The sequence below is a fragment of the Cervus elaphus genome, chromosome 8 (assembly GCF_910594005.1).
Source record: "Cervus elaphus chromosome 8, mCerEla1.1, whole genome shotgun sequence".
Classification (NCBI taxonomy): domain Eukaryota; kingdom Metazoa; phylum Chordata; class Mammalia; order Artiodactyla; family Cervidae; genus Cervus; species Cervus elaphus.
In genome coordinates this window covers 8,333,316-8,351,498 of record NC_057822.1, presented here as the reverse complement: position 1 = coordinate 8,351,498, position 18,183 = coordinate 8,333,316, and the positions used below count along the sequence as shown (strand labels likewise).

The 18,183-nt window shown below is 40.2% G+C and overlaps 2 protein-coding genes across 2 annotated transcripts in view; one reads left to right on the top strand and one right to left on the bottom strand.

Moving 5' to 3' along the window:
• The window catches only part of RHCE (Rh blood group CcEe antigens), a 39,136-nt gene extending 38,916 nt beyond the window's left edge, over window positions 1-220 (top strand). The window contains exon 10 of the mRNA XM_043909280.1: window positions 104-220. Within this exon, the coding sequence (XP_043765215.1) occupies window positions 104-130 (27 nt within the window). The 3' untranslated portion in view covers window positions 131-220. The remainder of the gene's footprint in view (window positions 1-103) is intronic.
• Window positions 221-1,916: 1,696 nt separating this feature from the next.
• On the bottom strand, window positions 1,917-17,216 carry TMEM50A (transmembrane protein 50A). Its single transcript, XM_043909281.1, has 7 exons — window positions 17,076-17,216; window positions 14,924-15,028; window positions 13,169-13,281; window positions 12,011-12,078; window positions 9,776-9,868; window positions 7,210-7,270; window positions 1,917-2,422 (listed from the first exon to the last, which is right to left on the bottom strand). Exons 2-7 carry the CDS (start codon window positions 15,014-15,016, stop codon window positions 2,377-2,379), a joined length of 474 nt encoding a protein of 157 aa, XP_043765216.1. The 5' UTR covers window positions 15,017-15,028; window positions 17,076-17,216; the 3' UTR covers window positions 1,917-2,376.
• Window positions 17,217-18,183: the final 967 nt, after the last annotated feature.

Here is an 18,183-nt window from a genome sequence, read left to right as displayed (position 1 = left end):
GGGCAACATAAGTTTCAAAAGATCAAATCAGAATCAATATGTGTGCAATATTGAGTGTGTAAGGGTTCATCTATAGTAAAAAAAGTTTGCTTTCCTTTTACAGTTTCCACGTTTGGCTGTTGGATATTAAGGGAAAGCATCCAAGAGAAACAAGGCCTGTTTGAAAACAAGACAACTTTTCACCATTGCCCATTTGTGTGTGTGCGTGTGTGTGTGTGTGCAACAACCACTTGTTATAGGCAAAGTCTCCTTATGTACAATGAGACAGGTCAGATAGATTTGATACTAAAAATAAAAGACTAAAAACTTAATAATCTTATAATGATTTTAAATAATTATGTTTAGTTTCATGAAAGATGATGCTCTCAATACTGTCTTGGGTACAGACACATGGTGGTGGTGGTTTAGTTGCTAAGTCATGTCCGACTCCTGCGATCCCACGGACTGTAGCCTGTCAGGCTCATCTATCCATGGGATTCTCCAGGCGACAACACGGGAGTGAGTTGCCACTTCTTTCTCCAGAGGATCTTCCCGACCCAGGAATCGAACCCAGTTCTCCTACATTGCAGGCAGATTCTTTACTGATTAAACTATGAGGGAAGACATTAAGGTTTTGGTTCAATTTTATTGACAACTCCTAGATTCTTTCTTGTGCTTAATAAAGTATTAAGCTACACCGCTAACTCACCTATATCAGCAGAGCAGCTGATATAAAACAGGGGAAAACTGAAGACTCAGATTTAATCCTTGCTGACATTATGCTTTTTATTCCAGTGGTTTTACAAGGAGTTCTTATTCCCTGAGCACATCCTGAATTTAACTGTAGGGAAAACATCTGTGATCCAACGTGGAGACAGACTGCCTCAAGATTTAAAAACTAGTCCTATGACCCTGAGGATATTTAAATCACCATGGTCTGGGTTCCCTTATCTGTAAAAAGAGAAGGTAAACTTCAATCCCCAAGATCTCCTCCAATTCTCATACCTGTGGATCTAAAAAACAGTGATTTGATGGCGAAATGACAGTGATACAGTCATTTCCCTGAGTAGCCGATGACCAGGCAACATTCAAAACATACACAGTAGGGACTTCCCTGGCGGTCCAGTGGTTAAGACTCGGTGCTTCCAATGCAGGGGGGTGCAGGTTTGATCCCCGTTCAGGGAACTAAGATCCCACATGCCACACAGTGTAACCAAAAACTAAAATTTAAAAACAAACAAAATAAAACATACACACTGGGAGAAAACTGTGGCTGACATAGAAAGGGTACCACAATCTAAATCACCTGAGAGGTATTTGGTGGTTAACGAATAGCTAATTGTTGCAAGCTTTATTAATATGACAATATTTCAAGCTTTAGTTCTGAAGAACATGTACCCACATTGTTAGCTAGCTCATTAAAGAAAAAAAATTCCCATTATGTCAAAGTGGGGAGCCTGGAGGATAAAAGAATTCCAAAAAGGAACAGACTAAGAGTTCCCAGTAGCTGAACACTTGTCATTATAACTGACCTCACTTGGTCTATTTTGAGCTTAGTGGTTCAGTAGAGATACAACAAAATGGAATTCAATTTATTATCAAACCAACAAGAGAGTCAGTCACCGGAGTAAAGACCAAGTCCCTCTCCGCTTCCTCTTTCCCTCCACGGTGGCTTGGGGTGACTGTCAGCGTCCCACCAGGCCCAGGGTCACAGCCGAGTCATCACCACTGCCCTTCCCGCCATCAGTGGCTCTGAAGGGACACTTCTGAGGAAACTGGTGGCTAGATTACGGGGCTTCTCTCTTTCAACATATTCACTCACCCCTTGGGAGACCCTCAATAACTACTTACACTGAAATATTTACAGAATTTTTGGCAAAACCATACATTAATAAAGCAAACACAAAGGATAGTGAGAAAGAATTCTGACCACTGAATAGTTTTTAAAAACAAGAACGTGTTTATATTTCATCTAGTATTTGACACAGAACAGGCCACATTTAAATAAACACATTAAATCTTCAGAGCATTTTCATTGCAGCTTTGGACCTTGGATATGACAAATACTCATATAAGATGCTTCCATGACTTCTTTTGTGATTTATTTTTATAAACATGATAAAATGTAATAAAAATTTCTCACGTGAAATACTTTTCTTCAACATTTTACAAGTTAATCAAATGTAATCAAATGTATATCACAATAGATTTTGCTGTGGTTGTTGATTAAAGAGAGAGTTCTCATGATTTTAGTATTATACAAATTTGAGACTATACTCAGAAAGGAGTTTAGAAAATGGCATTACAAAAGACTGGGAGTGAGTAGTAAAAAAAAAAACCAACCAAACAAAAAGAAACCCCACGCAGGGCTGCTGGGCAGTAACGAACCAGAAGCTTTCACTGCCATAAGTCTTCAGTGCGGCCGAACTTAAAAACGAGTCCTCTGTGAAAAGAACAAGAAATATCACATGACTGGCTGAGTTTGGGGAAAAAAGACGAGAGATTTAGAATTGTGGGAAACTAGCGACAAAGAATAACTGATGAGCTGTATGGAAAAAACCCAGGGGATGGATCAGAACAGAAACTGATCATTCCAGGGTAGTAAGCTCGGCCAATGTCTGCGACTGTGCTTTTTACCACAAGCTAGCCTGCAACCCGAACTTCTGAGTTTGGAGATGTATGTCCCTCTTAAGAAGTTAACCAGTGTTTAGTGTGTAACCGTTATATGTCTGATATTATCTAATTCCCTTAACATGCCTTTTCTGAGTCAAGATGCAGTGCGAGAAGCGAGGGTTATGAAGGTAAAGAGACAGCCCCGACCTTCAAGTTGCTCATGCGCTTGATGACACGCGTGGTAAGGACAGAGGGCCGGGGGCGGGGAGAGGCATATACACCACATGTTAAGGGAGCAGAGAACATACGGGGATTTTTTTTTTTTTTCTTTTTAATATTTATTTATTTGGTTGTGCCAGGTCTTAGCTGTGATGTGGGATCTGGGATCTAGTTCTCAGACCAGGGATCGAATCCAGGTCGAACTCTGCATTGCAAGCACAGAGTCTTAGCCACTGGACCACTAGGAAGTCCCATATGGGGATTTATTTTGCCTGAATGTGTCAGGAAAGGACTTACAGAGGTGGTGATATTAGAAGAACGTGGAAGGATAAGCAGGAGTTTGAATGGCAGGGTGGGAGAAGCGGGAGCTGGTGGGATGGTGAAGATGTTTCAGGGGAGGAAATGGCAGATCAAAAGGCAAAGAGGAGAAAAATAAAAAAGGCAAAGAGGAATAAAAGATCACAGGTCAATAAAAAAGACCACGGGTCCTCAGGCAAAGCCCCAGAGACGGACATGTCAGGAAATGCCCTCACAGAGCCTATCCTCTAGGTTTTATTTTGGGAAGTGTCTACAGCTTTTAAGGCTTCAATTTAAGAGGGCAGATGCATAAGATCACACACACACACGTTCGTTAGGGTTTTCCTGTAAGATCTTATGGAAAAACCTGAACAAAGTTTTTGGCTAATTGATATATACCTTGATATAAATACCTGTGGTGTAGTAGAGCAGGGGAGAGTCCAATATGGCTAGAGTACAGTTTAAGAGACAAGGAGGATGAGAAATGGCAGTGGTCAGGATTTGGCAAGCCAATTGACCAGAGTGGCAAATTGCCCACAGGGGCCTTCGGAAGCCTCAGATGAGTCAAGCGGGCGGGCACCAGCCTGTGATCTACTAAAGGCAGCTTGGGCCCAGACAACGCAGAAGCTGGGACTACGCAGAGATGCATCTCCGGGTAAAAGAAACAACTTCAGCTCTAGATGATTGTTGCTGAGCCAGGGCCCAGGGTTGGCGGATCCTCTACATTTTCAAGAATTCAGATTTTTAGGTAAAATACCCTCATTTTTAAATGTCAGCTCAATAAAACAAAACAATAGTGTCCTGAATTTTGCTGGATGGCCCCTAGTGGCAATCTCTTCTGTGAAAGTGTTAGTCACTCAGCGGCGTCAGACTTTTTGTGACCCAGTAGACTGCAGCCCACCGGGCTCCTCTGACCATGGAATTTCCCAGGCAAGAATACTGGAGTGGGCTGCCATTTTCTAGTGTTTTAGAAGGAACACTGATACAGGAAAACTGGACCCAAGAGAGACATCAGTCAAGAGTGTGAAGTGCTCAGGAAGGGATGAGAATGACCGAACCTAACGAAGGAAATGAACACAAAGAGAAGAGGGTTAAGACAACTGAGAAGCAAACTCATCAGGGCTTGGATGTCGGGGGGCTAAGGCAAGGGAGAAGTGAAAAGTAAACACTACAATGGCATCTGCTGGTTTTCATTTGTTTTCTCATCTATTTTCTAATTTCCAGTGTACACTCAAAGATATACCCTCAATCAAAATGGTCAATTTTAAAAGGTTTCATAGGAAATTTCCTAGTGGTCCAGTGGGCAGGACTCTGTACTTCCAGTGCAGGGGGCCTGGGTTTGCTCCCTGGTTGGGGAACTAATATCCTGTGAGCTGCTCAGCACAGCCAAAACAAAATAGGTTTCACGGGCCTTTATAAAGGTAAGCACTTGAGTGTTTTTTAATGAAAAAAAAAAAAAAAAAAAAATGCAACCAGGAAGTCGTCTATACCCTCTCATGGAATTTTCCTTTATAAAGGATTTCATAAACCTCCAAAAAGCGATTGATCTGTGCTCTTCCAGGTAATTTCAAAACTACTGCTACAAAAAAAGAAAAACCAGAGCCTCTACTCCACAGATAGCTTAAAAGAGGCATAGCTTAACTTTACACCCTAATCACCAGATGCAAACTGCAACCTCAAAAGTTTCTCAGACAAAAGCCAGTCCCTCTTGTATTGTCAGATGGTTACCTTTGGTACTGATTTCTGTTTTTGATGTCTGAAACAACAGTTTCTAAGTTTGTTGCTGAGAACTGTTCTGTTATAAATTCAAAAACGGTAGGCAATCTGCTACAACTATCCTGACAATGGTGTCTATTAGTTGGATTTAACTGCTATTTGCCTACAGTATTTTCACAAAACCAAATCAGTTTTTGGATTTAATGAGTACAACAGCAATACATGAGAAATTAACCAAACTTGTTGCATGGAAAAATAACATATTATAACTAACTTGAGACAAGTCAGCAACGGGTTTTTAAGGTTCTGTGAAAATGTGGTAACTACTGTATGAACACACGTGTTTCTTCCCTCATTGAAAAAAGATAAAATTTTCCCACAAATCTCTCAATCCTCTGGCTCCTCCTCCCTGCTCTGACAGAGGAACTTCTCTGCCAGAAACAGCATCTGAAGGTGGAACTTACTTTATCCTCCACCTCTGCTAGAGTAAACAAAGATTAGAACCCAGAAGGCTGCTGTTTAGCCTTCCCTGGCTGGTTCTTGGTAAATCCCCTCCCCACCACTCCATCCTGAAGCTTTTCTGACCCTTGCCTCTGATCCTGTTACGCTACCTTCCATTGGCTGAAGTTGTGGGACACTGACTTCCCACGAGCACCTCTAACCCTGTGGAGATTCTGGAGTACTGAGCTCAGATGCCTGGTCCTTCTTTAAAGATGTTCAAGCCTCAGCATTATAGCTTGAAAGGAAAAGAAAGTCTAAACATCAACACTGTCCCTCTAATAAACACATGCTATAATACACCACCCTACAAAATAACAAATCTACCCATATTTACCAAATTTACAAAACTTGGGGAGTGAGGTTGGTTCACTTCCTATTTTATCAAGTACAGTGTTACATTCTTTAAAAAAAGGAGGGGGGGCGGGCAGGAAGGAAACAGAACTAATATTAAGCAACTGGTTGAAGACTCAACAAAGGAGAAAATGCTAATTAAACTCATTCCAAATTCCATCCTCCTGGAACCTCAACTTCAGAGTCAGATAGCCTGAATTTTAGCCACACAATCTGGAACATGATCTCTGTGCCTATTGCTCACATATAAAATGATGGTAACACTGGAGCCACCTTTAGAGTTGTAGGAATCAACTGGGAGCACACATGTAACACACTAAGAATGGTGCCTTGCACATAAAAAGTGCTCAAGAAACTTCGGGCATTATTTTCTGCACACAAATCAATGGCTTAACATTAGAAAAAACAAAAAAACTCTTGGATTTTCCCCACTAGTTTCAAGATGCAAGGTATGACCCAAAGAGGCTGTATATCTTGCCACATGTAAATTCACATTTTTCTTATTTCTAAACTGATTTTATAAAATTGCAAAAATGCTTTGTGGTGGAATGGAAAAAGTATGAATACCAACTGCTGGCTATTGTTAAAGGGCAACTATTAGCATTCCATGAGTGGTTCAAGTAGACAGGAGTTATCTACTTCCTTTCAAGAGGTGGGTGGGAAAGGACAAGGAAGGGAAGGGAAAGTCCTAGAATAGACTGTCCTAGAATATACAGCAGTTTTGTTTTGTTTTTTTAAAAAAATCTTTTCTGGATTGAGGACATCTTTGAAAATTTGATGAAAGCCATAGGCTCTCTTCCCAGAAATAAACAGAAAAACCAGTGTCTTGCATGCAGACATGTCTGGTGGTTCCCAGTCTTTAGAAGCCTACCCATGCAATGGGAATTAAGAACTCCTGATACATAGGATAAAGAGAAGTTTCTGTTGTTTTTTTGGGAGGTGGGGTGAAGAGGGAGGCTAGGGAAAGGGGATAGGGCATGCCCTGTATGTCCAGGAAAGAGTGAACATTAGAAAAGATTAGTGATAAAAGTATTAAGGTTTTTAGGGTCTAAGTAATCTTTTGTCATTGCATCAGAAGGATAAAAAAAAGGTCAAGGCTTTACACCTCAAATATCACACATAAATTCTAGTGACACCAAGGACAGAAAAGAACCATAAAATGCATCCAGAAACAAAATTTTAAGAAGAAATGGTTTTAAGCAGGCTTCCACTAAAAGCAACTGTTAGAGACATAAATTTTAAATGAACAGTGCCAGTGCCAGATAACTAAATCTACATGAATCACAATTCTTCATTAAAGGAGAGGTGGTGGCATTTAAAAAAAATCAATGTATGTTTCCAAGGTTGGCAGTAAACCAACCCATGTATTAAAAGTATCTGTCTCAGTCTCATTCTTATTTTATGACAATAACATGGGGGAGAGGCATTAGACAGGAGGAAATTAAGCAACTAAATACAGTCAATGACATAAAATAAAGTATCACTTTAAAAAAAGAAAAAAAAGATAGGATGAAGAATGCAAAACAAACTTACCCAAAAAAGATGAAGGCATTTTGGAAAAATACAGCAATCCCAGGGTATACTACGGCTTTTTCTATAAAAGTAATTGTAACAGTTAGAGGTGCATGATCTCAAAACATTCAGTTTCTGATAAACTGGTGAATGTCAGTTTTCCTGCCTAACATAATTGATTTTTCTGGCAACTATGATTGGTGTGGGTATTAAATGACACAGTACATATCAGAGTGTAGTTCTGGTTTAGTAAACGGTAGCTTCCTTCATTTATTTACTAAATACCGAGCACATACTGCGTACCAGCACTGTTGAATGTGCTGAGGATAACACAGTAAACAAAACAGGGGAAATGTTCGCCTTCGTGGAGCTAAACACTGTTGAGAATAAGTAAGAAGAAAAAGTAAAGCAGGAAAGGTATGGGAAGTGTACTGAATGATGATATACTATACAGATGGCCAGAAGGACCTCATGGGAAGGTGATGCAAGGAAAAGTATAAGGACACAAAGAAAGTGAGGGCAGAAGCCATGCAGAAGCAGCAGAACAAGTGCAAAAGCCCTGGGGTGGTAGCATGCTAGTACAGTGGAGGAATAGTCTCAAGGGCCAAAGAGAGGAAAGCAGGAGACAGATCAAAGAAGGACGAGCGGCAGGTAGGGGTGCAGGGCAGATCCTTCACAGCCTCACAGTAGTGGTGAGGACTCTGATTTTCAATCCGGGTGAGAGGGAAAAAATCACTGGAAGGTTTTGAGCAGAAAAGTGACTCGAGCTGACACACTTCAACAGGATCTTCTGGCTCCGGTGCTGACAGTAGACTAAAGGGGGGTGAGGGTGGGGAGGGGACACAAACAAGCTATTTTAGGAAATCAGGCCAGAGACTATCATGGATGGAACCAGGGTGGGAGCAACAGAGGAGATAAAAAGTGGTCATATTCAGGATATATTTTAATAGCAGGATCAACAGAATCTGGGGATGGATTAGGCTGTGGGATGTAAGAGAAAGAGGTGTCATCTTTGACAGGCCTTAACCACCCATGTTTTGGGCCTAAACACCTGGATGGAGAAAGTAGCCACTAAGATAGGAAAGACTGCCAAAGGACCATCTTGTCTCGATTTTGTCCTGGACTGAAGCTGAAATTCTCGAAGTGTTTACTATTGGAGCTGTCAATGATCACTCACTGACAAACCGAGGCGTGATGAATAGCAACTTTTCCGCCTAAGAGTTTTAAGTTAATCTGACTACCATAATAGCTGGTTTGTATAGGCCCTCTGTACTAGAAGGCCACATTAAATAACCATTACCACTAGAATGACTCATAAAAATTCTATATAAAGGCACTTCATAAAATTACAGATTTGCTGCTAATAATTCTCGAAGCATAACTTGGCTTCAGAAGCCTTTAGGAAAATAACTTCAAAGTCTATGAGATGAACACATTCCTACAAAAAGGGGCTCTGTTTTAATAGTTGTTATCTAGGAAAGAAGAATTATCAGTAATTTTACTTTCCTCTTTGAGCTCTTTTATATTCTCAGTTTTCTACAATGAATAAGCAATTCACATGATAAAAAAGTAACATTTTTGTTTTTAAATTATGATGGTGATAAATTTTGTAGCAGCAAGAGAATTTCGTATGATAGGCAAGAGGCTAGGTTCAAAATTATATTTATACTATGATTACAACTATTTAAGAAACAAAAGAAACCAAAGAAAATATACCAAAATATTTAAGAGCAGTAAGATTATTAGTTTTTCTTCTCTTTCTTTTCTATATTTTTAGCAACATGGTTTTATAAAAAATTACATAAATAAAAGAAGAACTATAAATATTTAAAACTGCCTATCATTCCTATCTGCAAGATTTAAACAATTTGAATAAAAAAATCAGGAAACCAATTATTTTAATCCAAGAATTACATCTTATCTATCAAAGTGAAGTGTTAAAATATGAGCTAGATTAGATTTCTGCTGGTCCAGTTTGGCAAATCATTAATATCTTATTTTTTACTATGATAAGCATAGTCAATTTTACCTAGAACACTGAATGAATTTCATATTTTTCTGGGGTCCCTCAAGGAAAAGATTCAACCAGGGACCTGAGAGTAGGTCTTTTCCTAGCTTGCCTCAAACTGGCCTTATATAGCAGATATGCATTAAGTGTTCATTTGCTTTTTTATCTAAAAGAAGAAGATGATATATTATCAAGGAGGCTGAGCTCAATAAATTTCAATTCTAGGATGTTAAATCTTTGCCTACATGTTATTCAGCAAGTCAAGACTTGCCAAATAGCTGGACAAGATATGTGTTCTGCTTCTGAGGTTTTTGGAAGCTAAAGAGAAACAAGGTATGGAGCTGTGTCCCATCCCTTCCAGGCTCTAGATGAGAAGAAAAAATACAGGAGAAAGGAATACTAAAAACATAGCAAACAGAACAAATACAAATACAGATTAGGGAGGGGGGTTCCTGGGCACAAATGCATTGCTAGTAGTTGGCTGAACTATACAAAGAAAACTTTATTCTAAAAAAAACAACTTTAATGCAAAATTTCAAAATTCCATTGAAGTAAAAGGTAAACTGTGTTTTCTCTTACCTTTAGCAACATATCCTCCAAAAAGAATCCACATCGATGCAATCAGAGAGCCAAAGGCCAACATGAAACCAATGAACAGCCAAATGCGAGCACCTTAAGAGAAATAATATTTTACGAGAATTGTTTCTTATATGGCAGCACTCAGTTCAATTAGCCTTTCAAAAAAAGACAAAAACCCAGAGAGAAAAACATGTGCAGTTGCCATCAGAGTCTAAAGCAAGAATAGTGGGAACTGTGCTAAGGATTGTTGGTATGGACGCTGGCCGTTTCCCTGTCGACTTTTGTCTTTACATTCTAAGTGCCTAGACAGCATTAAAATTACGTTAACAGGGAAAGATAATCAACTTACAAATCACGTTTATATAATATTTATGAAGATTTACTAACAGAGTCATGGCATCTGGTCCCATCACTTCATGGCAAATAGATGGGGAAAAAATGGAAACAGTAACAGACCTTATGTCCTGAGCTCCAAAATCTCTGCAGATGGTGACTGCAGCCCATGAAATTAAAAGATGCTTGCTCCCTGGAAGAAAAGCTATGACCAATCTAGACAGCATATTAAAAAGCAGAGATGTTGTTTTACCCACAAAGGTCCGTCTAGTCAAAGCTATGGTTTTTCCAGTAGTCATGTATGGATGTGAGAGTTGGACTATAAAGAAAGCTGAGTGCAGAAGAATTGATGCTTTTGAACTGTGGTGTTGGAGAAGACTTATAAGAGTTCCTTGGACTGCAAGGAGCTCAAACCGGTCAATCCTAAAGGAAATCAGTCCTAAATATTCATTGGAAGGACTGATATTGAAGCTGAAACTCCAATACTTTGGCCACCTGATCCGAAGAACTGAGTCACTGGAAAAGATCCCGATTCTGGGAAAGATTGAAGGCGGGGGGGAGGGGATGACAGAGGATGAGATGCTTGGATGGCATCACCGACTCGATGGACATGAGTTTGAGTAAGCTCTGGGAGTTGGTAATGGACAGGGAAGCCTGGGGTGCTGCAGTCCATGTGGTCGCAAAGAGTTAGACACGACTGAACAACTGAACTGACTGATTGAAACAGTCATTAGCTTGCCTAAAGTGAATTCTGAGATGAGTTTATTTAATTAGCACAAATGCATTTTAATAAAAACCCTGCCTTCCTCAATAAAGCACAGCAAATAATGTTATATGTAAATTTCTGATTTCATACCCAAGATATAAAACAATAGTTCTGAAATAATAAGCTCTTACTTATAGATGTGATATGATACACAAATACAACCAGCTCTGGACCCCCAGAGCTGTGCTAACATTTATCTCTTCATTTAGATTTTACAAGGTCACAGTATATCAGTATATCTGTATTGCGTCTATTTAAGTTCATCTATTGATAACAGAGAGTGAACCAGAGGGAGTCTGAAAACACAGACCAGAATTGACCACTGCAGTTCTTTTTATTTCATTAGGGCGGGGGGAGAAAAGTCACCTAAAACTTGCCTATATTCAGGTTTATTTTTGTATGGATATTAGTTTACCATTTAAAATGCTCAATAAGTATCTGTCTCCTCAAATCTTTGACTAAATTGGACCCTACAGGAAGTTGTGCTACACACATCCTGTGCCCTGCCTACCTTGGGCACATGGCCATGGGTCCAGGGGATGTGAGTTCCTTGGTGGGAGGCAGGCCTGGGTGAATCTAACCTGGGTGAATCTAATAGCACTACAACTCTATTGCCTATTCAGTTTTGCAAGATTAAAAGAGTTCTAGAGACTGGCTGCACAATAAAAATGAATGTACCTACTACTGAACTGTACACTTAAGAATAGTTAAGATAGTAAATTTTATGTTGTGTATTTTGAAACATCCCAAAAACTATGAATCTAAGCTGTATCAAAATGCTAATTCAATCAAGTAAGGTTGGGAAAAAAGGGAAGAAAATAATTTATATAGTAAAGTTTCAAGTACTAGAAAGTCTATTTTGCACTTTGCATAATGTATTCTTTATTATATAGTGTTTTCTACTATACACTGTATACATTTATATCTATATAGGACTATTATTGGACAGGGTTATATACTCAAAACTTTGTATTCTGAACTATTTGGCAACCATTGACCAAATGCAACTTTTCTACAACCTCTCCTTAGATACATCTCCATCCTATTCCCGATCTGAAGAAGTCAGACAAGTGGCTCTTACATGTATAATTCTTATTTTAAGAGTGTACAGTAAGATGTTGTTTGCATCTATTTACCTGTTTGACCCAGGCAACCTTCACTGTAACTATCACCTCGGACTTGTCCATTTGATACTGCGTTAATCCTGTGTGAACAAAATAAAACCAAGAGATCAGGGTCTCTGACTCTACGAGGAAATTATCCATGACATCAAACTGCCAGGTACAACAAGCTGTTGTTGTTATTGTTCAGTCGCTAAGTCGGGTCCAACTCTTTGCCACCCCAATGGACTGCAGCATGCCAGGCTTCCCTGTCCTTCACTATCTCCTGGAGTTTGCTCAAATTCACGTCCATTGAGTTGGTGATGCTATCTAACCATAAGAGTTCCACAAATTTAAGTCTTCAGGAGTCTTGAGTAATGGGTTCATACAACAATAGGCAAGGCCCCTCAATCAGTATCCCGTGAAGCACTGGATATAGTCCCCAGACCAGCAGAATCAATACCACCTGGACATGCTTTAAAATGAGAATTCCCTGGTTCTACCCCAAGTTTATTGAAGCAGAAATTCTGGGTGTATGGCTCAGCAATCTGAATTTGAACAAATCCTTTAGATGATTCTGATTCTTGTTAAAATTTGAGAGTGAAATTCTTAGAGTTATATCTTGCCAAGATTGGAGTGATCTTTAGCTTGGTCCTATCTAGTTTTCTTTTTGTACACATCAGACATACGCAGCACGAAGAGATGCAAGCGGTAAAATCTGACTCTGTCCATCCTTGACACACGTTCCAAACAGAAAACGTCTTTCACTGAGCTTCACAGAATACCACTCTAAATTGAGACAGCCTTGCTTTCTTTAGAAGTTTGCCCTGGGGACTTCCCTGCTGGTTCAGTGGCTAAGCCCCACACTCTCAGTGTGTGTGTGGGGGGGGTGGGGTGGGGGTGGGGGCTGGGTTCAATCCCTGGTCAGGGAACTAGATCCCACATGCTGCAACTAGAGTTCCCTTACTGCAACTAAAGACCCAGCTCAGCCAAATAAATAAATATTAAAATAAGAAGAACAGAAAAGAGGATCACTGTTTTTCTTCCTAAGTCCTTCTCTATGATTTGACTTTTAAATCACAACCCATATGTTCAATTGGTAACATTTAAAAACCTTAACTCTACTCAACTGTACATAAAACATATTTCTCTTGGACAATCTGTGCAAGTCGCCTCACTCGCGATGACACTTACATTAAGAAGGCTATGGTCGCTATCACACCGCACGCGTGGTAGGAGTGGTTGAATTCGTCCATGCGGGGGTAAATGACAGCTGCATCTATGATGATCCACCAGCCTGTAAAAAACTACAACAAACCGCAGGAGGAGAAATGACGGTCATTTCTTGTCTTACTGGCTAAAAAGCAAAGAATCTAAGTGAAGAGATCCCTTCTAATAAAGTCCACAATTTTCTTAAATCTTCCAGCAGTTTCTTGCATACAATTAGCACTTTGCTTAGTATCTGATGAAAGATTCGATCCCCTGAAATCCCACAGCTATTATTTATTAACACAAACTTCTTTTCTAAGATGATTACAATCATTCTTTTATACTGTCATTTAAAAAGTCTGTGATCTAATTTTTGTGAACTAGAAATAAATTATATTTCATGGCAGGAGAAAGGAAAAGAGTCATTTAGACTTGAACTGACAAGAGGAGTGGCCTGTTGCTGATGATAAAAGCCTCCAGAAAGATATTATTGAAAATGAAAAAAACAGTACTCAAAATAATATGGGGAATAATTATTGTTGATAGAACTTTAGCTAGTCTCTTGGTGCTGTGAAATAAACAATGTGCTGTGCAGTACTGCTTTCTCTTTTGATGAACTACAGTGCAGTCTACAGATGGTTTCAGGGGTGATGCTACATTCAATTAAAACACAAAATTATAATTTATCTTAATTGAATTTGGCTTTGGACATTATCAAGGACAAACATAAAATGAAAAAAGACATTAAAACTGCATAAATATTTTTTATCACTTGAGCAGACACTTACAAAAGATGATATTAACCAAATTCTGACATGTAGTTTAGCAGATTTGGAAAGTAACCCCCTTCTCTATCCCCACTTCCAACCTTGACCTAGTTAGCTCTATTTATTTATAAATAACTATTTTAGGTTAATCAAATTATTTTTATCAGGTTATAGACAGATTTATACTCTATTAATGACATTTTTACTGGGTAGCACAAGTATTCTTTTGCCTTTTTTTTTTTCAAACACTTTGAACCCAACATACTCAAGATATTTTCCTCAGAGACTAAAATTCAAAGCTTTTTTTAAAATATAAGAGCAGAATTTCTATAGTAGTTTTATATTTCGACATTACTCTGGAAAAATTTAGGACAATTATTTTTCATAGATTATAACTGTCAAGAGGCTAGGCAAAGAGACATATTTAAACTTAGATTTTTGCTTGTTTACTTAAAATTCATTCTTTAGAGTATATGTCAACATTAGAGCACAAAAAAATATCACATGCCTTGAGGATTTGTAATATAAATAAGAATTTTATTCTATAAATTACTTCTAAACAATATATTTTAATGAGCTCTTTATTTATCTAATGACACTGAAAAGTTAAGTTATGGAGAAATGCAGTCATATCTTTTGAATGGTTTTGACCTCATTGTTCTTGGTAACTTCACGTACTCACTAAGAGGAGGCATAATCCATGTTGTAAATAAATATATAAAACATACTGTCTCACTATACTATGTTTTATGCAGTAAAAGAAAAATGATATCAAATTTTAAGCCATAATGTCAACTCTTTAAATGGAATACATAAATCCTCTCATAAACAAAAATATCAACATTTATTTTTAAAAATTCAGTGGTCAAAGATAAAATAAATAGTACATACTTAAAGAAATCACACAGAATTCAAAATACATAAAAACAAACACATCAAATTAAGGAAGGCCCAAATGATCAAGGACACTTACTAGAACACCGGCAGCAATGGAAGCAATAGTATTGCGCTTTTCCCCCCAATCAATGCACTCTGAGCACCTCAAGCCTTCCAGAAATCCAGACATTTTTTCAGGTCACTTAAACAAACAAACAAAACCAACTTAATACAGTACTTCTAGTGAATTTCTTCAAATCTGACTTATGTTTCTAGAAAATATCAGTTTAGGAATAATTTAATAAAAATGAAGTTATAAATACTTTATTTGCTACATATACTTCAGAACATTTGAGATTCAGCTTTTGATGAATTTCCACAAAACTCTGGAAAACAAAGTGTGGACTCATTTAGTTGTTGTTTTTTTTTTTTTTAATTTAAAAGATGATTTTAAGCAAAAGTGGGTGTCCAAATACTAAAAAAAATTTATAATGATTATTAACTTTAATTCCAAACGAAGTTACTATGTTCTTTAGATATTTAGAGTCCAGGAGCACTAGCACAGTGAAGAGACAAACGATAAAATTTTGGCTGAGTTAAAGTATGGACTCAGATGAAAAATATTTCTCTTAACAATTTACACATTTTATCTATAACATGTTTCTTCACATCAAGTCCTTTCACTTCATTATTTTTTTTCCAAGCCTGTCTTGTGGCTTCATTTCTGTGTAAAAGCGAAAGTGAAAATCGCTCAGTAGTCTCCGCCTCTTCGAAACCCCATGGACTATACAGTCCATGGAATTCTCCAGGCCAGAATACTCAAGTAGGTAGTCTTTCCCTTCGCCAGGGGATCTTCCCAACCCAGGGATCAAACCCAAGTCTCCCCGCATTGCAGGCAGAATCTTTACCAGCTGAACCATAAGGGAAGCCCTCTATGTAAAGAACAGCCATTTCATTTTAATAATCTCTACCTCTGATTCTAACATGTTTTCCAGCCAAAAAAAAGCACAAAATTGAAGTCAGTATTAATTCAGACCATTAAAAAAGGAAAAGGGGAACAAAGAAAGAACAGGAAGGAGGGCTTTCACGATGCAGGGTAAAGAATCAGCCTGCAATGCGGGAGACCACAGGCGACGCGGCTTGGAGCCCTGGGTCGGGAAGATCCCCTGGAGGAGGAGGGCACGGCAACCCACTCCGGGATTCTTGCCTGGAGAATCCCATGGACAGAGGAGCCTGGTGGGACACAGTCCAAAAGGTCGCAGAGTCAGACACGACTGAGCGACTAAGCACGCGCGCGCGCACACACACACACACGGAAGGAAGGAAGAAAGGAAAGAAAGAAAAAGGAATCCATTGCTAAATTACCACGGATAAATTACCATAGACAATTACACAAAACATTCCTTTGAGCTGGGCTATACAGACCCAGTGTAAGACACATCCATATTATCTCTGTCTCAGAAGATGAAAAAGCCTCCCTTAAGTGTAAATTGTTAATAAGCAAACATCCAAATTCCTACAGTGAATCTTAACCCTATGAAGCTCCTCTGTAGTTGACAACCAGGGTTGTTACAAAAGTAACGAATCCAGTTGGAAACTCACTTTTAAAAATTAAATTAAAAGCTGTGCTAATAGGCCTTGAGGACAATTTTGAAAATTAACTTAAAAAAAAAAATTCTTCCCTGGGCGGAATAGCAATCCAGTATCTTTTGCTTTCGATCTACCCCGATGACGCCAACCCGAATCCTCCGTTTTTCTTTGGTTTACGACCCGCACACTCAACCCCAAACTCCGCCCCTCCAGACTCCGGGGATGTGAGGGGTAGAGGGTGGCCAGCGACTGGGAAGACGTGGGAACTAGATCTAGCTCTTCTAGCTCGGCCATATCCCTCGCCGAGGGGACCAGCCGGCTTAAACTCCTTCCCGGGTGCCTGCTTCCCCAGATCTAAAGTAGCGGGGGCGGGGTGGGAGGAGCATGGTGATTTTCGATTTTCAGGGATCCTGCGACGTCCAGGGGAGGGCACTGTCCGGAGCGCGGAGGTGGTCGCCCTCTCCCGCCCCCGGCCGAACAAAGGTCAGCAGTAAGTGGGCAGGAAAGAAGGGTCCAGCAAGGCGCTGGCTTGAGCCTGCAGCTTCCCCAAGAGGATGGACGCAAAGACCCAGGCAGCATCAGCCGGGCAGACGGTTCCAGCCTCAATCGGCCGGCAGCGGACGGCCCCTCCCCTTCCCCTACTCCCGCCTGGTACTTACAGTTTTAAGTCCAGCCTGGCCGGTGCAGTATGTCCGGATCCCGGTGTCGCGCCGGGGCCGGGCCTCCTACCTACCGCTCAAGTTCCAGCCAAGAAAACAAAACACCCACAGGCCGCTGGATACCCGGATGGAGCAGCCCCGCCCCCAGGGCTCGGTCGCGCATGCGGAGACCGGACAGAGAGAGCGGGGCGTGGGGAGAAGAGGAGGACCGGCTGGAGGAGGGCCGGAGAGAGCCACGCCCACCGCGCGGCGAGTCTGCTCACGCCCGCCCGGGGCGGGCTAGCTGTTCACGTAAGTTCAGGTCAGTTCAGTCGCTCAGTCGTCTCCGACTCTTTGCGACCGCATGGACTGCAGCACGCCAGGCCTCCCTGTCCATCACCAACTCCCGGAGCTTACTCAAACTCATGTCCATCGAGTCGGTGATGCCATCCAACCATCTCATTCTCTGTCGTCCCCTTCTCCTCCTGCCCTCAATCTTTCCCAGCATCAGGGTCTTTTCCAGTGAGTCATTTCTTCGCATCAGGTGGCCAAAGTATTGGAGCTTCAGCATCAGTCCTTCCAATGAATATTCAGGACTGACTTCCTTTACGATTGACCGGATTGATCTCCTTGCAGTCCAAGGGACTCTCAAGAGTCTTCTCCAACACCACAGTTGGAAATCATCAATTCTTGGAATGATTCCAGCCTTCTTTATGGTTCAACTCTCACATCCAAAATGGCTACTGGAAAAACCATAGCTTCGGCTATACAGACATTTGCCGGCAAAGTAATGTCTTTGCTTTTTAACATGCTGTCTAGGTTTGTCTTCCAAGGAGCAAGCATTTTTTAATTTCATGGCTGCGGTCACCTTCTGCAGTGATTTTTGAACCCAAGGAAATAAAGTCTTTCACTGTTTCCATTGTTTCCACATCTATTTGCCATGAAGTGATGGGACCGGATCCCATGATCTTCGTTTTTGGTAGCCGTTCCCTTCTCCAGGAGATCTCCCCAATCCAGGGATTGAGTTCAGGTCTCCCACAGTGCAAGTGGATTCTTGACCAGCTGAGCCACCAAGGAAGCCCAAGAATACTGAAGTGGGTAGCCTATCCCTTCTCCAGTGGATCTTCCC